This window comes from Macrosteles quadrilineatus, unplaced genomic scaffold (genome assembly GCF_028750875.1).
Source record: "Macrosteles quadrilineatus isolate MER2022 unplaced genomic scaffold, UCM_ALF_1.0 Scaffold_8__2_contigs__length_117827958, whole genome shotgun sequence".
NCBI lineage: Eukaryota > Metazoa > Arthropoda > Insecta > Hemiptera > Cicadellidae > Macrosteles > Macrosteles quadrilineatus.
In genome coordinates, this window is record NW_026542601.1 from 26,196,189 (window position 1) to 26,220,449 (window position 24,261).

The following is a 24,261-nucleotide window of genomic DNA, read 5'->3' on the forward strand; positions in this document are numbered from 1 at the left end:
GGGTGAGGACAATTGGACCTGTGTTTCACATTACATCCAGGGTATTCTCCGCGCCAAAAAGCTCGACCTTGACCGGGATGCGGTGTAGGTCATAAAGTATCTAAATGCCAAAAACGGTGAGAGCCCTGAGGGCTTAGGTCACATGTTGGCCTGACTTGAAGTAATGTGACCAGTGGCGGTTCCAAGGGGGGGGCTATAGGGGCTAAAGCCCCCCCCTTGGACCCTGGAAAAATAAATTTAAACGTACATTTCGTCCTTAAAACACGCAATGTCATAAAACAGACATCAATGTAAATTTTATTAAACTTAATAAGCGATGGCAGGAGTAGTATTAAGTTCCACATAGATAAACTTTGTGGACAATAGCACCTCGATCGAATAAATGCTAGTTATGGAAAGTTGTACGCATCACCCAATTGTTACAGCAGTCAGCTGTTGACATGCTAGGGCAATGGCTAGCGAGCGCCGAGCGCGCAAGCGAGGACAGGGCTGATTTCCTGATGTTTCATCATAGCAGTTGTCAAATTGTCTGCTAGCCACTAACTTTACACAGGCATCAATCAGCAATCGGCTGTAGCACCAGTAGCCTATTAATTACCATTGACTATATGTAAACACTAGTGTTAAAGTTGAAATAGTCAATACTATTACTGAATTCGATAATATTGTGACCGATCTATGAAATGGAGAAAAACGTAAGGTTAAAAAACGTGTCTACTTGCTTGCATGACATATAACAGGTGAAATGGAAGGTTTTAGGACAATTGGGTACAGTTTTAGCCGTTAGAAATGGCTTAATAAAGTCACCAAACTGTTTTAGGGGATTTGGCTTCGATGTCTACAGTAGGCCTATGTTTTGAAATTCATGAATGCAAGTTCGTCATAGGCCTAGTTAGATTTTTAAAATGTCTACACTTACTTATGACAAAGACAAATGACAGATGAAATGGGAGATTTATGGACAGTTGGACACAGATATTATAGACATAAATAATGCCTTTGGAAAATCAGTAAACATCTTTTAGGAGGATATGGCCGTAGCCCACAATATGTTTTGAGATATATGAATGCAATCGTCAGTTAGTTTAAAAAATGTCTACATATTCATGACAAATAAATGGGGAAATGGGAGGTTTTGCACACAGTTCTAGACGTTAAAACTGGCTGTAGAAAGTCACCCAACGGCATTTTAGGAGTATATATGGCCACAGACAATATAATACTTTAATTTATTCCATTAAAGTATGGAGGTTTATTCCATTGTCTGTGATATGGCCGTAGTCTACAGTGCGTTTTGAAGTTCATGAATGCAATCGTCATAGTTTAATTTTTTTAATGTCTATTTGTTCATGAGAAACAACAGGTGAAATGGGAGTTTGTGGACAGTTGGGCACGGTTTAAGGTGTTAAATATGGCTTTAGAAAGTCACCAAACGGCTTTGAAAATTCCAAATTTTCCTGGGGGAGGACGCCCGGACCCCCCTGCCTAATTGGTGGGTGCTCCACACCCCCCAATCCCCCCGGTAGCCCCCCCCTTAACAAGGTCCTAGAACCGCCACTGAATGTGACAAACAATTCCAGGTCTGTGTCCAACAGAGTAGAGGGGGTTTTTTAGTGAGTAGTCTGTGATAGTTTCAGGAGTCTCACACTACAGGCTGGCTACCTGTGTGCGTAAAAGCATTTTCCCTCCTCTCCCTAAAAAAAAAGAATCCATCTTGAGGTATGGTGTGATTTTGTGGGGACAGGCAACTGATGCCAAAACTATTTTCAGACTTCAGAAAAGAATCATACGGATTATGACTAATTCCCACCCCTACATTTTCAACATTTAAAAATTCAAACACTCACAGGACTATACATATTTGAATTATTAAACTACATACACAATATAAAAAATAACCTCCCGGATTCATTCAAATTCACACACAACTATAGTACAAGAAACGAAACAATCTTCAGATTACCAAATCACCGTTTGACCTTATTTGAAAAAAGTCCTTTGTATGCAGGTTTAAAAATGTATAATAAACTACCGGTATATTATAAAATAATGAGTTCAAACAAGTTCCAAGAAACATTGAAAAATGGACTTCTTGAACATGTGTTTTATAAAATAGAAGAATTTTATAACCATCCCTTGAGTTAATTTTTGTTTTTAATTTCCTTAACTACCGTACGGTATTAACATTATTTGGCTAGGTATTTTTTTCCTGTTACTTTGTACCTTGTATTGTTCTAGTCTAGGCTCAATTTTGACAATGCACCTGTTCTATATGTTATCACATCTAAAAGAATGTTATGTGCAAATAAATAATGTATAATGTCTAATGCTATGCTATGTAAAGCCGATAAGGGCAACACCATTGTTATTTTGTACAAAACTGATTATGTAAACAAAGTAAATGACTTTATCAAGAAGAACAATGTCGTTGTTTTAGATAAAGATCCAACTGACTTATACCAACGCAAAATAAAAAGCCTTATTAATAATAGCAAATCCTTACTATACTTAGATTAAATTAAGCGCCTTAAAGTAATGAACCCACATGCCCCTACGTTAAAAGGATTACCTAAGTTACTTAAAGAAAGTGTCCCAATAAGACCGCTGGTTAACTACACATAAGCACCCACTTTCAAAGTAGCTAAACATCTGGAAACTCTTTTAAAGTCCCTGGTTAACCTTGAGAATAGTTATAGCCTCAAAGACTCATTTTGATAAAAATTATATTATGATAAAAATTAAAAAAAAAATATTTTTGAAAATTTGCAAATGCTTATTGTTTAAAGTTTTTAAATAGCAACATATGTCAAGTGGCACATCATTTTATAGGTTTTTTAATCCATAACAACTTTGTAACTTACACCATAGATAACTCATACTCTTACACTTACTTCGTATCTCTTTTAGTTTTTGCGTAAATAACAAAAACTAAAAGAGATACAAGGCAAGTGTAAATTACAAATTTGTTAGGAATTTAAAAACCTATAAAATGATGTGCCACTTGACATATGTCGCTATTTAAATAAACAAGCAAACTAGAACAGTTTATGTACTCTCCGTAATAATAACATGGGAATTTTTAATTAAAATTTTTTTGAATTTTCTCGGTAACTGTTATGCTCATAATATATAATCCTATTAGGCTATAGGCCTAATTATTATACCGTCGGCGAGTTGCTGTTATGTACTTGGCGTAGGTGCATTTCTGGAGCCGGTTATAGGCATGGAACTTGGATAAAACCCCCTTTTTGCAATTCATAAAACTATGGTAACTAATTTATCATAATTAAAAAATATTTAACTCGGTATAATTTAACAATGTAACACATTTAATTTTGAACGTATTTCTAAACTGTTTAAAAACCATGTTGTGAATGTTTGAAAGAATAGTTGAGCGTACGTATTTGAGAACTATCGAGAACTAACGAAGAACTAACGATTGGTATATAGATATAGGCATTTATAATCAGAAAACAGTGTCCACTGGAAATTCTATACTTGTGAAGTTAGAGTACCCACTTTGTATTCATTATAACCTTTTTGTTTTTAGAGGTCTTTAAGAACTATCGAGAACTAACGAAGAACTAACGATTGGTAAATGAGTGAAAATTTAAAAACGTACGTTTTCATGTCCCTGGCCTTTTCCTTTGTAGATACTGGATATGTAGTTTATTATTATGTGTTTTAATATTTTTTGGGACGGGGGCAACATGTTACACACATTTATTTGGTTTTAAATAGGTTCTAGGTATTTTTTTCGTATTTTTAAAGTCTCGAAATTCACGACCCTAGGGTACATTTTCCAACTTTCACGCTGTTTTTAGACTAATTATTCATGCCGAAATATATAAAGCCATATTTTTATGTCATCAATGGTTATTAAACTTACAACAAAGGAGCATATTATAATTTTATTGTCATTACAAACTGACTACCATGACAAAATAAGTCTGTCCCTCGATTTGGCGTCACGACCATTTGGGAAAAATTTTCAACTTTGGAGCACGACAGTGGCAAGCCTGGCGTCGATGGAGTCAGTTGGTTTTAGAGACTAGTTCGGGGTGTACGTCAGGTAGTGCCGGTCGTTTCGAGTTGAAAGGAGGAATTACAAGATTAATAAAGGAAAGATTGTGTTTTTTGTAATTTTGGTGTGTCCATGACCGTACGTAGTCATTCGATGGAGTAGACATGGTGTTAAATTTTGTTTATAAGATATTTCAATTGCTAGATTAACCTAGAAGTTCACTTTTTATCCTCGAACATGAGGTGCAGGGCTACCGCCAGAACAGAGCCAAATAACACGTAATTTCACGACCAAAGTTTCACGACCAATCCAGCCTTATGGATTATGGTGTGTTTGGTCGTGACAATAACTTTTAATATAATTGTAAATTGAACAGTTTAGTTCAATTGAAACACATATTTTTATTATAACTAGGCCTAACAGGATAATTGAAGAATTGTTTGGAATTATTTAGATTATTCCAGACAATTCACGACCGTACCGCTTGTCCCTGACCATCACGTTTATGATTTCTATCATAAAAATTTCAAAAATAAAAATATCGTCATATTTCTATGTTTTATACACAAAAGAAGCACACCTCTATACAAACATAACGATTTTTTGGGTCTCAGGTAAGTTTTTTCAGAGTTATAAAAACTTAAAAAGATTTTATTGGTTTTTTTCTATTTTTTGAGTTTTTTAATTTTTTTCTAGAAAGACCAAATATACCAAAAGCTCAGTGACCTTTTTATTGTATAATGGTCATAAAAGTAAATTAGTTTATAGCAAAACATAGTTATAAAAATAATATTAACTATTTTTAATATTCATTTAAACGTCTGTTATGGTTGTGACAGGATTTTGTGTTTTTCCACTAAAGATGCTCTTTTAAAAAGAAACTACCAAAGATATTGCGTTACCATGGACATTTTATGGAACTTCAAATGTTAATGAAATAAAAAAAATAATAAAAGTTTTGAAAAAAGGGGGAAAAAATTTGCAAAGTGCTTTTCCTGAAAACGTACGTTTTTAAATTTTCACTCAAATAGATATATAAACATTTTTATCAGAAAACTGTGCCCGCTGGAAATTCTATAATTGTGAAGTTAGCGTACCCACTTTGTATGCCTTATAACCTATTTGTTTTTTGAGATCTAACAACAATATTGGAGAACTATCGAGAACTAACAAAGAACTAACGATTGGTATATAGATATAAGCATTTTTAGTCAGAAAACTGTGCCTGCTGGAAATTCTATAATCGTGAAATTAGCGTACCCACTTTGTCACTTTGTATGTCTCGTAACTTTTATATTTATGAAGAACTGACGTAAATATTTGAGAACTGTCAAGAACTAACGAGTGGTATATATATAAGCATTTATAGTCAGAAAACTGTGCCCGCTGGAAATTGTGAAGTTAGCCCACTTTGTATGCCTCGTAACTTTTTTTATTTTTGAGAACTAACGTAAATATTGGTGAACTAACGAGAACAAACAATGAACTAACGATCGGTATATAGATATACATTAATCATTTTTATTCAGAAAACTGTGCACGCTGGAAATTCTATAATTGTTAAGTTGGCGTACCCACTTTGTATGCTTCGTAACTTTTTTTATTTTTTGAGAACTAACGAAGAACTATTGGTATATATAGATATAAGCGTTTATAGTCAGAAAACTGTGCCCGCTGGAAATTCTATAATTGTGCAGTTAGCTAACTATTAGTTTTTTTTTTATTTTTTGAGGGCTAAGGAAAATATTGGAGAACTATCGAGGACTAACGAAGAACTAACGATTGATATATAGATGTAAACATTTCTCATCAGATAATGGCGCGTGCTAGAAACCGGAAGTGTGAAGTTAGCGTACCCACTTATTATCGGCTATAACTTTATTATTTTTTGAGAACTAACGAAAAACATTGGGAACTATAGAGAACTAACGATTGGTATGATCAAAAGTGGATACGCTAATATGGGTGCGCCAACTTCACGGACCTTAGGTTAGCTGTCATCATAAGTTATTCAACAGTTTTTTAGTATGGGCTAGGCCGATTACACTAGTTTAGGTAAAGTTAGGTTAGGGAATGATCTGAGTTGTTAAATTATATTGCCTCCACATTGTGTTCATACAATTACAATGGTTAGTCAAAATAAACACGTCAAAAAATCAAAAATAATTGCGCAATGACTTAAGACTACATAACCTTAAACTTACCATGAATGAAGTAAAAAAAGTAAGTTAATTTTAATGTAAGTTAGTTAAATTTCATTTTTTTATCAACCAGATAAGTTATTCAGATTTTGTTTTATGATATGTTTAAACAAAAATTAGGCTAATGCCAATTCAATTCAAATCTTTTTAATACATAGTGATTACTGATTGTGTTTGTTTTGTTTATAAGAATTACAAGCAACAAGCAACCAAACCACTGACACTGAACTGACACTTCTGAACTGACTAAACCCATGGTGGAAGGAAAAAACATAGGTGTGCTATTCTCACATATTCTGACGTCACTCGGATTGCAAACAAAGACTAAACCAGAACCTGCGGCGTAGCTATAACCTCTATTTTCTATGCTATTACTCACTAAAATTTATGTTTTTTAAATAGGAAATAATATATCTAACAATTTTTAGGGAATAGTAGAAATCCAGCCAGGTAAATGGAAATTCGCTTAGTCTGTAGGCTTGCTGCGGTTACACAATTGAAAATTTGTCTAATGATAATGATTGAATACATGCAATTAATCTTATTAACCTATGATGATCTGCCTTAAATAATACGATAAAATATAGGCAACAGTGGCCAAAAAGGCAGTCAATAACCCGTACTATAGATATAGATATATGATAATACAATAAGAAATAATTTTAAGAGTTGCTGAGATTTTCCACTGATTTCCGGTGATGTGACGAGTTGAGTTGGCGGGTCGAGTTGACTCGAGTCAAGACCCGAGTCGAGTCAACTCGAGTCATCTCAATTACAACTCGAGTTGGTACGAACTCGTACGGAGATTGCCGAAGCTACACGAACTCGTAACGTAACGAGTCCGACTCGCAAAACGAAACCGAACTCATACGGAGAAAGCCGAACCTACACGAACTCGGAACGTTTCGAGTCAACTCGACTCGTAAAGCTGACACGCTATTGGCTGGTAGCTGGTACCGAGTCGGCCGACTCGCAAAACTAACGAACTCGTACGGAGAATGCCGAACTCACACGAACTCGGAACGTCTCGAGTTGAGTCGAGTTGACTCGTAAAGCTGACACGCTATTGGCTGGTACCGAGTCGGCCAACTCGCAAAACTAACGAACTCGTACGGAGAATGCCGAACTCACACGAACTCGGAACTTCTCGAGTCGAGTCGAGTCGACTCGTAAAGCTGACACGCTATTGGCCGGTACCGAGTCGGCCGACTCGCAAAACTAACGAACTCGTACGGTGAATGCCGAACTCACAGGAACTCGGAACGTCTCGAGTTCACTGAGCTAAAATTATAACTGGAGGTAGCACTGCCATGGCAGAAGTCTGTCAAAAGCGAGTCGCTGATTTTGTTAGGTTGGTATAGCAGTAAGTTTTCTTACCATAGCAATAACATGGCTTCTTATAACTAGGTTGGTATAGCAGTGAGTATTTTTGTCATACTTGAATACTTTTAATACTTTAATAATTTTCTTTGAAATGGCGACCATACAAAGTAGGTATTTTAAGCCAAGTATAATAATAGTTATAGCAATAATATGGCTTCTTATGACACCAGACTCACGCAAACATGGCGGCTGGCGACACGCATCTTTGACATTCAGTGCTACCTCCAGTTAGAATAATTATAGCTCAGTGCTCGAGTTGAGTCGTAACTCGAGTTCACGGCAGTTGGCGAGTCGAGTCACTCGAGTCAGGAAAGTACCCGACTCGTCACATCACTACTGATTTCGTTTTCTTTTTATGGCTCATCTACAGACCAAAAGAGACCTTTCTTTAGACTCCTCTACCAAGCTTCTACTATAGATCAAACATGTTTTATCCATGCTTCCACGCTCATCCGTTCTCGTAAATTAGTGGAGACAAAGTTTTCAATTAAATAGTATAGATTCGCCCATGTTAACATTATGAGGGAAAACCTAACTTTGATGGAAGATCCTGCCCAAAATAATGAAGATTACAAAAAATGAAAACCACTTAGCAAAACTACGGATCAGTGTCATTTTTTGACACTTAAATAAAAATCTGTATAAAAATTAGGGAGGAGTTCTGCTCACAAAAATCGACTTAGGCCCAGCGCACACGGTGTGACTGTTTTACAACAACTGTTGCAAACCAGTTGCGTCTGGAACCAGATTGCAACTGAAACAAAACTTCTGTCCACACACGGTGTGACTGTTTTACAACTACAGTTGCGTCTATTGTGCAATCAGTGGAGTGCAAATTTAGTGCAGTTACGTTGTTTTAAGGCCTTAAGTGCGCTTACTACGTCGGACTGAGACGAAGAAGACGTTATTAGCTAATTATCAATACCGAAGACAGCGAAGGGTACTGAGAGAGCATTGGTTTCACCCTTATTTGAGCAAGAATGTTAGTACTATGCTGTTTGTAGCAGCTAGAGCTATTCGGATAGGACATTATAAACACCAAAATACCACCAAACACCACAAAAACACCCCGTGGTCTCGTGCAACTGAAGTCTGCAACGCAACTGCAACGTCGGGCCCACGGTTGTATGTGACTGGTTTCAAACCTTTTTGAAATCGCATACAACCAGTTGTGTCGTGTACTCCTCCCCACTGCAATACATTGCCGAGGTCTCAAAACAGTTGCACGCGCAACTGGTTTGCAACGAAAGCGAAAGCTGTAAAACAGTCACACCGTGTGCGACGATCTTCTCACCGCAGTATTTCACCTCCCTTTTTTTAGAACCTTTGGAACAGTTACACGGAACTGTTTGGGATAATGTTCAATACAACTGTGACAAAAAGTATAGAATAGGTTAGGCGAAACCGTTATATTACAAATAGCTCCGTTCCTTCTCAACTTTATTATTTTTCCTGCATAAAAATTTAATTATTATGATATACCTTTTTTCCTCCTCCTCATAATAATAACAAGTCTTTTATAGACATGGACATAACCTGTAAGTTAGTTAACTGGTTTCGTTTATTTAATTATTCTTACATTACATCAAGAAAACCGGCTTATTCTTAAAAGACAATGATATAATAGCATATTAAGGAAAACTATTCAAAGAAATTGCACAGTTTTGTTAAATTTGCTAACAATGAGAAAGGTTATAAGGTATAAGGTATTGTTGATGGAGCAGGAGTCACAATGAAAAAGCACATACAAATTGAAATCAAAAGTTTTATTATTATATTTATAGTTATATTTTGGATACAGTATTGTGAAGTTCATAATTATAATAAATTTAACTTACCTTCTTCTGTTTCAAAATTCAACTCCCCAACTATTATTTCAATGGCATGGGCTTCTTCCAGATGCTGGATCAAGTTTTCAAACCACGAAAATTGATGAGAGCAATCACCCTCTGGGCCTCTGGGCTCTGGGCAAATAAGCCTTTTCGGGTTGTTTGAACAGTCAGATTGTTCACTACAACAACTAGGCCTATCATGCACATTACGTGTATGGCGCGTTAAATTAAATTTACTAGCAAAAGTGTTTGTCACAAAATGAACATTCAAACTTTTTTGTATTAATATCAGACATACTGATCCGGTAACTCTTTAACTTGAAATTACACCATCGATTTGAGATAAAGTTTCCAATCACTTGACAAAATGGAGGTTAAAGACAGAGATCCACGAAAAACAAAATGAACGCCTAAAAAGGAAATGGAATGGAACTCTTTGTTTGTAATGTAACGGTTTTAACAAATCTATTCCAAACAGTTCCGTGTAACTGTTCCAAAAGTTCAAAAAAGGAAGGTGAAATACTGCGGTGAGAAGGTCGTCGTGTGCGCTGGGCCTTAGCGTGAAATATATATATGTAAACAACTCAAACGTATAATTTGATACGACAGATACGACATAGTGTTTATTGCATTAACTTACATATTGATATTTATAGAAATGTATAAAAATAACAAAAAAGGTGGATTTGATCCGTTTAAGATCGTTCTCGAATAAATGTAGTCAGATGATGTTGTGATACTAGATACAGTGGGGAACACCTGCTTAACATATATAATAATTATTATAATTCCATTTTTTTTTAAACAATATTCTTTAACTTATTTAAGCAAATTTTTAATAGTTATAGGGGAAAGATTAATTAATTATATAACAATCAATTATAACAGTAGCCTACTAATCTAATGGTAATTAAATAATCAATATTCAAATACTAGTATCCTCTCCAACTACCAGAAAAACAATTCAACTACTTTAGGCCTAAACGGATTAACAGAATAATATTATTCTGTAGCATCAAAAATATTTTAAGTATTGTGACCATTGCACCTGCCTACTACTCTTTCACCACTTGAAAACACTCATAATCAACAATCACAAATTAGCTCAGAGGTAAGGTGTGAGGCTCATAAGGCGAAGGTACCCACCGGGTTCGAGACCCGTTCCGGACAAATATTTTTATCTCGTTTTTTTTTTCAAAATAAGATTTTATGAACTATTTCATCAATTTACTCAACTCATAATTATGCTTTTCATACAAAATCTTTATTATTATGTGTTTTTATTGTTTAGACCCAATTGGCATGACAATTGACAATAGTTATTTGTGCAACTAGTGAGCAAAGTGAGCAATTGACTCACTCGAGAGAAATGTTTACTCACGAGCAATAGGCGAGTGAACAATGGTTTCTCGAGTGAGGCAATTGCACTTTGCACTCGAGTTGCACATTATATTTTTCCTACAGTTACAATAAAACAAATAAATTAGTAAAGAAACATGACATATTTTTACACAGAAGTGAACTTTTAATATGACATTTAATGATCAACACGATCAACAACAGTACAACAGCTGAGAGCTGACCAGCTGATTTACAGCCAGTGCTGCCAACGTATTTCGCGCGCATACGACCTTGTCTGCATGTTACGCGCTCACTATTTCGTGCCTTCACGTTGCAAATCTGGAGTGAGACAAAGTAATTAGAGTGAGACAATGTTAACATTGTCTCACTGATGAGCGAATTGGCCACTTTGCTTTCTCAAATCGGCGAGAGAACATGTACATTGTTAGGTAACTGTAGGAAAAAGATTAACTCTACATGGAAAAACCACATTGAACAAAAGAATGTACATCTAAATTTAAAATTTAAACATATTCTGGCTTCTGAACAGTAGTAGATCAAAATTGACCACGGAATAGTTATTTCCTGCAGTTACTTTAAAGCATAAATAATTAGTCTTTCAAATACTACAGCACCTTATCAGGTTAGGTTAAATTGACTATTTTCACCATTAATCATAGCTTGAAAAGAGATACCTAAATAAGTTAGTATTTTACTATCAAGTTTTATTTACTATCAAAACAAATTAATAAAGTTTCAAAATAACTTTAAATACTCAGGTTTTCACGTGCAATAACTATGTTTTTGATACTAGTCCTTGAAATAACGGATAACGATAACCCCAAATAAATATAGTATGGTTAGGTTAAAATGAATTGGAATTTGACAGCATCCCACCAACCGATCACACGGCCAACCTAACAACACGAAACACCGAAAACAAACCAGAAAAAACAGTGGCACATTTTTATCTAATGACCAGAGAGTAGTGACTCCAGTTATAATATATTTACCTCAAAGGTTATAAGTCCAATTAATTGTGAATGAAATCGAAATGGTAAACACTGCAACAGCTGATTGTAATTGTATTATCTTTAATTGTTGCCAACTTTTTCCAAGCGGACACGGATTACGACCATAATAAACGCACGCTATTTGTGGTGTTTGGTTGGAATACTGGTGTGCGACAAAGTAAAAACTGTGCGCCAAAGTAAGTAAATACAGCAGTTTGCAGCTTCCTGTACTACAATCCGTACAAGGAAGCCCACTTTGTCGGGTGACTGTAGGAAAAGTGACGTTTTATTAATTGGTTTTGCATTTGCTGAATGTTCAAAAAGCTGAACAGATTGTAAATAAAATTGTCATAAAAAACAAATTATAATGTGTTTACCAACTCAGCTGACGGTCTTATAAGACCAAGTTGGAAAAATGCGAGTCTGTTGTGTGAAACATGGACCTTTCTATAATAGGGGAATGGTGTAAAACTTGAACACCAAACACAAAAATGTGTAATTAAAACATTGTTTCATTTCAGTATTATTGTAACGCGAATCGTTGAATCACCTGCGTTCTTGAAGCGCAGTTGGTTACACTGACGTTGACGTAGTTCTTTATTGATTTGGGATTGGGAGTGGGTTGGGAACGTTGGGAATTGAAGTAAGGGAGAAGAATACGAAATAACAAAAAGATCAAGTCGAAGTCAACTGTCAGTAAAGAAGATAGAAGAAATAAACAAAAACAACATTAAAGTATAAGCTAACCTCCTAGTTGTTCTTTAATTTAAGTGACAAGTACTAACTAAAAAGGGAAGGTGGCAACGAAATCAATATGAAGATAAAGTTTGTTGTTGTTGATAAGTTCGTTGGTGTCTAAAACTTAAAAGCTTCTTATTCTACAGTATTCAAAATAATGTAATGTATCTACAATTTGATTTTTTGGACATGAACTTTGAACATGAAACTGTTAGCCTATGGTGAATTGGATACAAAGTAGCATACATTGTTAATATTATACTACTAATTATTTTCATTTGAAGCCCAGCATTTCATAAAGATTCATGTTCATTATGGGAGAGTCTGAAAATATTTCGATTTCATTGGACACAACCCTCCTGAGAAAACAATTCATTCAAGGGTTGAATGGATCAACTATGAGTGATGTAATTATATTTTCCTCACAATTCCCTTTACTGACTTTTGTTGCTGTATCATTTGAATTTTTTACCCTAAAGAAGCTGCAACTGACCTCCTTCAAAATAAGTAATACTCCCAAAAGTCTCTATAGCTCTATTTTTGTTTATTTGCTAGAAACTCTGATGATTGTTTTGCCTGTAACCGCAATGTTCACATTTTTCTCAGCTTACATTAATATTTTTTTCTTTGTCATGGTTGGTTTGATCACTGCAATTGTGATTTCATGTGTGTCAAGTGTGGACGATAATGTTTTGTATTGGAAACTAACAAATTTGAAACAGGAGTTGATGTATAAAGAAATAAGTTGCAAGAAGCAGCTTTATATAACATACTTCAGATCATTTGTGTTATTAGTAACAGCCGTTTCAATCTTAGGGGTGGACTTTCACATATTCCCCCGTAGATTTGCGAAAACTGAAACTTATGGTGTATCATTAATGGATATAGGCGTTGGTATGTTTGTGATTTCAAATGCACTCGTTGAAAAACAAACATCAGGCACATTTACTTGGAAAAAGACTGTGATGTCAAGTTTAGTACTTTTATCCATAGGCATTATGAGATGTTTATTGATACAAAATCTTGATTATCAAATGCATGTTTCTGAATATGGTAGACACTGGAACTTTTTTATTACGTTAGCGTTTACAAAATTACTATCTACCTTGTTTTGTATTACTTTTAGAGGTCATAGTTTGGTGACTGGTATAGTTTTGGTCTTAATCCATCAGTACTTACTCTCTCATTCATTAGAGTCATTTGTATTTGGTAACAATGACAGAAAGAACTGGTTTACTGCTAATATAGAAGGAATTGTATCCCTAAGTGGATATTTAGGCCTTCATATGATTGGTATCGCAGTTGGGAATTTTCTTAATCCAAGAGATAAATACCTCCAAACTAAACACAAAATGAAGGCAATTCTGATTTTCAGTGTGACATCTGTGTTTTTGTTCTTCACATTGTATTACTTTGAAAGTGCAGATATCAAAGTTAGTAGGCGCTTAGCAAACCTACCATATGTTCTTTGGATAACAGCTATCAGTCTTGAACTACTTGTACTGTTTTTATTAATAGAATTTACTTTGTATTGGCTGTTACCTATAGAACCACAATATAGAAACAAACTCTACTACATTCTCACTCCGGTTGTGCTCGAAGGTATTAATTTTAATGGATTACTTTTTTTCTTAGTGTCCAACTTGATCACTGGTCTAATAAATATTTGCATAGATACATTCAGTTCTAGTTTATGGACAAGTTCATTCATACTATTGGCTTACATGTTTGTGGATTGTGCCATGGTATTCTTTTTATATGTATTCAATATTCGCCTGCAATGGTAGGTCTCAGTGGGTTTTGCAAATATTTTCAAACAACATAGAGACATAATCTTATCTGCGTTTTTTGTGATTAAAATCAAATCAATTCATTGTGATTCTAAATTATTGAGAATGGAAACAAATCATTCAAATGCCAGCAAAACAACAATACTAACAGTACATATCCGACTATATTTGTTCTAAAAATTGGTGTAAAATACCTGCATTTATGCGATCTTGTGTTGTAGCTGAGTTGCTACCGGTTTCAACTCACATTGGAGTCATCTTCAGGCAGTTATAAGATATTATATTTGTTATAAATTATGGTGGAGTGAACCGAATATTAATATTTATCATTCAACTTTCAACATCCAACCAACAGACTGTAATTTGGTTTGTTTACTTTTCTATTTGTACCTATTATAAGTTATTATTAACTGTAATATTACTAAATAACCAATTACGAGTGTAGTCAAAATCCATGGTGGAAGGAAAATACATAGGTGTGCTATTCCCGTCATATGCTGACGTCACCCAGATTGTAAACAAAAAATCACCTGATTGTATTGCCATATAAGTATACATATTTGTTTTGATTTGATTGTTATCGTTCTTATAATTTTTATAAATGGTAAAATGGGGAATGGGCATACGGATGGGACGATGGCTAAAGGTGTGGTGACGTCATATCTATAGTGGCTATAGTCTTCTCTTGAGACAACACGATTACAGTAACGAGACGATGTGATTCCAGCGGCGTTCGTGGCATAGTTGGTAGCGCATCGGACTAGTATTCAGGAGGTCTAGAGTTCGAGACCCATCGGGGACATTAACTTTTTGTCAAAGATTTTGCTTTATTAGATTTGTATCTTATATCTTTTTTATATTATCAGCAAGTTTGGTTGGTTAGGTTAGGTTATAACAGTTTAATTTTATAATTAAAAAGTTAATTTTATAACTAAAAATTATAAAATGAACTTAATTTAAATTTTTCAACTTAGCGGTTCTAGCGGCGAACGCTGACACTATGTTAGCCATCGTCCCTCCCGTGTGTCCCACCGGGTAAAATGGTATTTGCAATCTAAGTGACGTCAACATATGACGGGAATAGCACACCTATGTATTTTCCTTCCACCATGCTCAAAATCATTAAGCTATTATTAGCTACCTTCATGACATGTTACTTCACCCAAAAATACTTGTAATTAGATGACAATTAAAATTAATTTGTATATTTGAAGTGAAAAAATGAACAAATATTAAGGTACCTGAGGTTAAAAGTGAAATATGTAGTGACCTACATTTATTACACAAGCAAGAAAAATGACAAAGTAATCAAATACGCATATTAACACTGGCTTTTTGATACCAAATCAACTTTTCATGGAAATGGACCAGCTGTTACCATTGAAAAAAAATATTGTAAAACGATTGAGTAGTATTGTACAATGATTACATTATGTATTTTGACTTATTATCCAAATTTTGAACCAAAGAGAGTAGGCCTAACATCCATTTTTAGTTTAACAATCAATTTTTTCATCAGTCACATTTCAAGTTAGGCCTATAGGATGTGTGTATAACTAAAACCTGTACGTAGACAATTTAGAGGAAACTGTCAAAAAATAAAAAAAAACTTTATTATGCCTAGATCTTCTCTTTAAAAATTTCAAATTGTCGAGGTTAATCATTTGAATTTCCAAAATAGCTTGTCTCCTAAACAATTAGCAAATAAATTCATTTACAACGTGTGAGCAAGTTTTCTGGTGAGCGGGTTTATGAGCAAGATAATGTAATGAGATTTAACTGTAACAGCAATGAAAAGTTTACTTTTGAGTTCAAAAGTCCATGGTGATAACTGCTGAGGATTATACAGATTTTTTTATATTTACTAAGGCTATGAAAAATTAAAATTGATCAGTAGTTTAACCTAAAGATATGGAAGTTGCTACATGTATTGTAATGTGGCTGTACCTAACCATCTGTCAGTATTCAATTGATTTGAACTTAAAACACATGTTAGCAATTATTGTTAACTAATATTTACTTTTCTTGTTTACCTTTTTCTTTCTTTTGATCTTGTACTTTTGGTCCAGACAATAAATCCTCTAAAATACTAATTATATTATTTTATTAATTATTGTACATCATCACTAACCACACTGGTGACCAACGATAATTGAAGCAACATAAAAGTAAATCCTTCAAGACAGGACAGCATCTCCAAGAAACCTCAACTTTCGTCAGTCAGAACAAAACCAGGTTAGTTTAGACCTAAAAATGTCAGACACTGAAGAAAATGTCACTGGGAGGGGAGTATGTGGCTGTACCTAACCATCTGTCAGTATTCAATTGATTTGAACTTAAAACACATGTTAGCAATTATTGTTAACTAATATATACTTTTCTTGTTTACCTTTTTCTTTCTTTTGATCTTGTACTTTTGGTCCAGACAATAAATCCTCTAAAATACTAATTATATTATTTTATTAATCATTGTACATCATCACTAACCACAGTAAGATATATTGATTAATACATGTTTTGTAAGACATTATCTAAAAGCAAAGTAAAAAATACATTAATTTTGACACCATTTTATTCATCAGGATTTGTATTACTAAACATAATAAGCCCAAGCCTACTGAATTAGGTACAGCAGAACTCAAGAAAAGATAATACAAACTTTGAAAACCAGTATTTTACAACAAAAATAATCAAAAGGTATTTGTTAACCCAATTTTAAATTATAGTTTTATAGAACCCTTATTTAGCTCTCTTATAGGTAAACTTTTTTATCCTGTTGCAAAGGTAAAGGTGGAAAAAATAACTTAATTTACCAATATGGTCACATGAATTGCAGCAAATTGTCAATTAACATGTTTTTTTAGCAAATGTTTTAGTTTTTTATGTTACATGTTAGCCTATCTTTCAACAAGTGAACAAGTATTGAGTAGGTTAACATAAATAAGTGCTGTATATCGAGCTAAAATTTTGTACAAGTGAAAGTATTATTTGTTAAGTTTTATGAAGGCCTGTATTTTAAAATATTTGGTAGATATTGGATTTCTATTATGCTTTGGTTACGAACAAACAATGCTGTTTCCTATTAAATGTTTTATTTAATTATTTTCCTTATACATTATATATGTAACAGAGAAAAGATTAAAATTAAATCCATATGTATATACTATCTTATGAAAAATAAAATATTTTAGTCCCTAATCATGAAGTTTTATTCTCACTAATATGTTTCTAAGGGTAAAAACACATATACAGCGATTAAGAGCGGAGCAATGTGATTTAGACTTTAGAGCAACAAAATCATACTCATATAATCAAGTAGTAACAAGGACACGAACCACTTCTTAAAATGTAGCGTAGGGGCGCGTTAACTTTGAAACAATGTCATTGGTTTTTACAAGCATTTGGGAACGAAGCAGGAAACGTCTATGTCACAAGTCAGTTCTTGGACGCTAGGCACAATCCGGGATTGTTTCTCACATTACTTTCAGGCTAGACCTAGGGGTTGCGGCAATATCACTTGGATAAAATCCATTGGTACAGTAGACTACCTCTTATCCGGACTCCTCGGGACCGAGGCCAGACCGGATAACGGGTTTTCCGGTTAAACCGACGTCCCCAAAAACTCGTTAAAACGGATTGTTTACTCAAATCAAATCAAATCAAAAAATCCTTTATTCAAACAGTACATTTGTATACATGAATTGTGTCAAGTCAAGAAACATAACTATACATTGATATACATAACTATTGATTTGACATACTAATAGCTAATTGAAAAAGTCCCCGATCTTGTAGCAGCATTTATCTGACAACAATTTGAATAAACTGGTTTTAAATCTTTTAAAATCTGTCAAACCCTTTATGGTGCTATTACTGTGATATTCGACTTAAATTTGGGAGAGCATTGTATTTAGACACGTGATCACTGGTCTCAAATCTTTCCCATGAGAACAATTGTTTCAGTACTGCCCACTTCCTGCCGATCTAGACCGTTAAAACCAATGTGCTGATAAAAATTGTCCGGTTAAAGAGATGTCATTTCTGCCTAGTGTAGTCCGGTTAAACCGATGTCCGGTTAAAAGTTGTCCGGATAAGAGGGAGTCTACTGTAATTTGGCGGGATCTGAACCCGGGACGACAGGAGCCGAAGTCCCACACTCTAACCACTAGACCAGCTCGCTCCTTAAAGGTAGAGTAGTGTTGTAAATTTAATTTACATATATATTTCTTTAAAATTTCAAAATAAATAATAACAACTATGTTAATCATTCAGATATTGTGAAGGTAAAAGGAGCTTCTATTGGATGTGCTATATTTTACAAATAAATTCTTCCTCACGGTAGTTTAATCCCCTCAAAAAATATGATAAACTCTTACCTAATAGTTACCAACATCCTTCTGCACCTATTGGTTTCCTCCAAATAGAGACCTTACCAAAAACAAATAATTTGGTATATTGAAGTGTTGTTTATACAATTAATGGTACTGTAACGGAGAAAATAAAAAAAATATAGGCCTACATTTTAATTCCCATGTTATTCTTATGGAGAAAAAATAAAACTGTTGTCGTTTGTTTATGGATATATGTTGACCGAATTTGGAAAATTTATTTATTTATTCCTACACTATTAACATCCTACAAAATAATATTTCTTACCTTTACCGTATCAGCAAAAAATGTTATTTAAATGGGGTATAAATATATGTCTTGTTTATCGAAATATTTTTGTAAAAATCCCATCAGATGAATTGAAATTAACTTTTTTTCCATGATAGGTTAGCCTCTGGATCGAAAATTGCAATATAAAATGGTTTAGGTTACCTTTTGCGTTGAACGATCCTTGATGTAGTAAGTGATAACAAGTAGAAACTACTACATCATAACTACTACATCAAGACTTCTTGATGTAGTTATCACTTACTACATCAAGGTTCGTTCTACGCAAAAGGTAACCTAAACCATTTTATATTGAAATTAACTTATTCTGCAGGATTGCTACAGCAGGGGTATTTTAATGAACTAAAATGCTTTATTCATCCCAAAAGGGGGAGGGTCCACAAGGAGTAAGTGGAAAATTTTGAAAGTAAGCATATCGACATAATTAAAGGACTTATTAGTAGACAATGATGCCGCAAATCCGACAGCGGTGTTTTAAATCTTTTCTTACGCTATAACAATTAACTGCTGATACCGTTGGAATAGAAAAAAACCATTAATCAACAAAGGGGGTTTGACAACAAATGTAAGAAAAGCATTAACACTCGTCATTTTGGATAGTCAACCTTTGAGTTCAAGTTTGCGGCTTCATTTACAAGTAGACTCCCTCTTATCCGGACTCCTCGGGTCCGAGGGTACATGGGGATGGAATGTCTATAGTGCAAAATTCTCTATTTTCACCCTACAACATGTGATAGGAATTTCTTCCATTAGTTTTGATTTTCTGTTCGTATTTCGTTGTTATTTTGTCACCAGCATAGCTAAAGCCAATGTTAACGTTTAAATAAATTAAAATTCATTTTTTGGGCTTATTTTAATTTATAAAGATATTCTGCACATCTACAGGTAAATATCTTTCTAACAGTATGCGTAGATTTTCCCTGCGATGCACACGAGCTGTGAAAACAAGGTTTTAAAGAAACATGCTTGCCTATTCTCGATGTCTATTATATAGAAGATAATAGCCTCATATAAAATAAATAAATTTGCCAAGTTTGATCAAAAAGTATATCCATAAACAAGCAAACTTCAACAGTTCACTTATTCTCCAGAAGAACATGAAAATTTTAAATTAAAATTTTTTGAATTTTCCTTGTAACCAATACAAAAATACAAGTACAAAAATACTTGTATATATTAAATTATTTGTTTTTCAAGCTCTACAAAATGGTTTAGAGGTAAATTATGATATTTTATTTTTTGAGGGTCTAAAGTGAGAAAAAAACAATTTTTACCCCATAAAACCCCATTCCCATGGTCCAATCATGCTGGTTTGCGAACTTGATCGAATAAACGTAGGTTTACACATTTGTACCAAATTTCATAAAAAACAAAGCAATTTGCTTGAGTTATCGTGCAAGTGAATTTGAATGGATGGTGTTTTTGGCCTCTGAGGACATCAAAACGAAAAAGTAATTTGGTCCCAGATCCAGGTCTTACCATGAGAGCTACGGCAAAAGCTTTTCCCTATATGGGAAATTCATTAAAAAACAGTTCCTTTAAAAGTAAAGTATGACTCAATCATACCAATTTATACTGTTTATTTATACCCAATAGTTTTGACTAAGTCAATGGGCACATTCTGGGAACATGTATTGGTGCACCAATGCAGATGATCAGGTGACTTATTCACCGGTACCGCACCGGTACCGCCCTAGAGTAAGAGTCTTGGGATCCCAGAACGGTTAGTCACCAGTTTACGGCGCACATGGGATTGTAATTTACACATCAACCTACTATTTTCTTTATAATATATCAACCTACTATTTACTTTATAATATTAAAATCAAACACACTTGCCGTCACAGAATAAATTATTCAATTAATTATTACATAATAAAAATAATCCGTCAAACAGATTGATTGGAAATTGATTTGATGGACCTTGCCATAGCTGCTTACAGATCCCCAAGAAACTGATTATAAGTTGCCGCTGGTGTATTACGCACCTTACGATTTCTCCGGTGCATGAATCTTGCACCGGTGGAGAAAAAAAGGGAAATATCTGTCTGCCAGGTAAACTCACGGATCTCCCAGAACAACACATTTTCTGCACTGATCCCATACCGGTGCACAAGTTCGTGTTTCCAGAACGCGCCCAATGATAATAGTTAAATGACAATATATTAAACCATTCCGGGACTTTTCAAACACTCTGTATAAGAGATTCGTATGGAGGAAACAGGAGTCCACCTTTGCATACATTCACCAAAATCTAAAAGTAATTTTCCTAAAGTACATGATAGTAACAGTGCAACAATTAACAAACATATATGCAAATAGGATGAAAATACTTTGTAAACTGTTTAGTTTCTTGGTATTACAAAATATGTTTACTAAACCTGTCAATATGTTTCCTAACAAAAAGAAGAATAACCCGTTCATGTTAACAGCTTCGTAAATAAGTGGAGTGAGGAAAGTGTAAAACTTCTCATTCACTGAAGAAGGCAGGACAAAACAGATGACAAATAGTTCCACACATGAGGCCATTGCTACATGTGCGGCTGCCATGGCTAGTACCCATGTAATGTAGGTTATGTTTACCACTCGTCTACATGGAGGATAGTAGGGACTTAGGTATGAGCTCACAGCAAACAAAACCAAACTGAGCATCAAAAGCTTAGCTATGGATTTCAAGTCACCCTTGATATAGGTACAAGTTTGAACTATAAATTTATTCAATGAAACCCCGATAAGATAAAGACCTGTGTAACCCAAAGTTGACACTAATCCTTCCCTATTCGCATCGATCAGATTTTCTCTTGGTTTATCTCCAAGAACATAAGCTTCTGCTCCAAAAGTCAAAATGCAATGATGCAACAAACATACAAAAACACTAGCCAGAGATGAATTAGTTTTAAATACATATAGGACAATGAAAGTCAAAAGTCTCACCACGCCTAGAGTAATAAAGAAATTCCAGTAGACTCCGTATTCAGACACATTCACACCGTAGTCAATTTCTTTAACAAATACACATCTCAAAACTCCAATTATAAACAATACCAAACTTCCAACAAAGCATTGGCCAAACCCCTGATTTACAATATTTTCTAATTTCAACACAGCGGCATTACATAATATAAAAAACCCAACTCCAACATCCATTAGAGACATACCGTACTTTTCTGTCTTTGAAAACTTCCTCGGGAATATTCTAAAATCCACTGCTAATATCGATATAACTGTCATTATATTTACAATCGAACGGCAACAAGTAATAAAAGATCGTTTTGAGTCGTGTATTGGTAGTTTTAGAATATCAGGGATTTGGTAAACGATATAGTTTGTAGTCGAGCAATGACGTAGACAGATTCTGAACATAAGTAAGCTATTAATTATCACCAAGCTTATAATAACACTAATTTGGCTGCCAGACAAGATTGTTGTTACTAGTATCAGTAAAGTAACTATCAAAGTGAACTCTTTCACAAACACAGTAACCTTCCGTTGGTTAACCACTTCACAAACATTAGGGATGCACGTATCCTCCAAACAAGTATGTGACACTGGGTAAAACAGTCTTCCGATGAGAATCACCATCAAAGTACATAGGTGGGAAGGTAATGTTACACACATAATTTCTCCTACACTAGTTAACAAAGCACCTTTTCCACTTTCGTTGGTGCCAGACTCTAACATTGTGAAAATTTTGTTGAAGAAAGTCATTAATAATAATCATTCAAAAGAATTAAAACCAGTTTTCACACACTGTCTATACACTAAACATTTCACCCAAGGCCTAGTTATCATGCTGTCTACTCTAAATGAGAACAGACATGAGCTGTTTAATCGCACACTGTTATCATCGTGCCTCTGCATCTGTATTTTGTTATTTTGTAATCAGTCTGGTTTTGAGCATGTTTACTCAATTGGCAACTGTTGGTTTTATGGCCTTGTTGCTTCTGTTTCTGAGCCACAAATGAGTTTAATTTGAATATGGGTTCACTTTATTTTGTTCTAATTAAAAATATAAATAATAAATAATTTATAAGTTCTAAATAATATTAGCCATGGTATTTAACTCATACGAAATTGTTTTTTAATTTAACGCTTGAAGTAAATATTGAGGTTTATTTTAAAACAACAGCAGGCACTGCATACCTGCAGACGTTCAAATTTGTGGTTTATTTAGTTGCGTTGTTAAGATAGAAATGTACACTTTGGTCAAGAGTGAGTAATATCATATACTACTAAGCAACACAAGGAGTATGTTTTATCCATGGTAATATTGGTTCGATGAATGTTTTCACTTGCTGCTACAAGAAACAAAAGAGTTGCTTCTTTGCAGTGATTTGAAAATGTGCCAAATACAAAAAAAATACTGTATAAGTTATATTATCTATGAGCAAAGGACTTGTTGCAGTTATGATTCTGTTTAAGGATAAAAGGGTGAAAATTTACTGTGTTTACACCTCGGAAAACATCAACACACACCCATCAATACGTCAAAATTAAGATTTTTGAATAAATTTGGTCAGTAAAGCTCAATTAAAATTGTATGATTCAGATTAAAACATAATTAATTATCCGAGTATCCAATGTGTAGATTTTTATGATTCACAAATCCATCATGTTAGTTTACTAGGTCGATGACACATATTTTACTAATAATATTTTTACTAGCAATGTATTTTACAAACAACTATTTGGGACCAACCCTTAAATGAATTAAGAGAGGCCATACTCTCCCTGAAAACCAGTTTATAATTGAGGTAAATAACATTTTTATTAATTGTATTTAATAAATACCCCGCCGCAGCAAACCTGCAGACTAAGCAAATTTCCATTTGCCTGATTAGATTTACACTAAAATGTCTCCTTAAAAATATTACATTTATCCCTATTTAAATAGCATTAGTTTAACGAGTACTTAGGTTTGCTGCAACAGGGAGGGTAAAAAGGTGTTTTTTTTAAATGAAATATTAATAGTTTAGTATGAAATGAGTGCATTTTCCAAATTTGATCAAAATATGCTCATAAACAAGCAAACTACAACAGTTTATAATTTTCTCCATAAGAATAACATGGTAATTTAAATTTACGATTTTTTAGAATTTTCTCCGTAGCCATTAGGCGCATAGTAACACTTCACTATACAAAGCTCTATAAAATGGTTTGAAAAGAAGTTGCTAAATTTTATGTTTTTAGGGACAAAAAAACTCAATTTTTAACCCATAAACCCCTGTTCCCATAGTCCGATCTTACTGGTTTGCGAACTCG

General features: G+C 34.1%; 3 protein-coding genes across 4 annotated transcripts in view; 1 reads left to right on the forward strand and 2 right to left on the reverse strand.

Annotated features, from left to right (window-relative positions):
* The window catches only part of LOC128999226 (rRNA-processing protein UTP23 homolog), a 44,884-nt gene extending 38,512 nt beyond the window's left edge, over nucleotides 1-6,372 (reverse strand). The window contains exon 1 of one of the 2 annotated variants that reach the window (XM_054425623.1): nucleotides 6,229-6,372. Coding sequence is in view for 1 of the 2 variants with exons in the window: in XM_054425624.1 (XP_054281599.1) it covers nucleotides 6,229-6,231 (3 nt within the window). In the remaining variant the exon portion in view is untranslated. The remainder of the gene's footprint in view (nucleotides 1-6,228) is intronic. The other variant, XM_054425624.1, reaches the window with a different exon arrangement.
* Nucleotides 6,373-12,538: 6,166 nt separating this feature from the next.
* Nucleotides 12,539-14,494, forward strand: LOC128999533 (uncharacterized). Its single transcript, XM_054426101.1, has one exon. The coding sequence runs from the start codon at nucleotides 12,838-12,840 to the stop codon at nucleotides 14,317-14,319; it is 1,482 nt and encodes a 493-aa protein (XP_054282076.1). The 5' UTR covers nucleotides 12,539-12,837; the 3' UTR covers nucleotides 14,320-14,494.
* A 6,309-nt stretch (nucleotides 14,495-20,803) lies between these two features.
* LOC128999534 (uncharacterized) lies at nucleotides 20,804-22,788 on the reverse strand. The gene has a single exon (XM_054426102.1). It carries the CDS (start codon nucleotides 22,705-22,707, stop codon nucleotides 21,244-21,246), a length of 1,464 nt encoding a protein of 487 aa, XP_054282077.1. The 5' UTR covers nucleotides 22,708-22,788; the 3' UTR covers nucleotides 20,804-21,243.
* Nucleotides 22,789-24,261: the final 1,473 nt, after the last annotated feature.

Bases quoted from the DNA above. Each gene is read 5' to 3' on its own strand.
- LOC128999533 (XM_054426101.1), top strand. From the start codon at position 12,838: ATGTTCATTATGGGAGAGTCTGAAAATATTTCGATTTCATTGGACACA.
- LOC128999534 (XM_054426102.1), bottom strand. From the start codon at position 22,707: ATGACTTTCTTCAACAAAATTTTCACAATGTTAGAGTCTGGCACCAAC.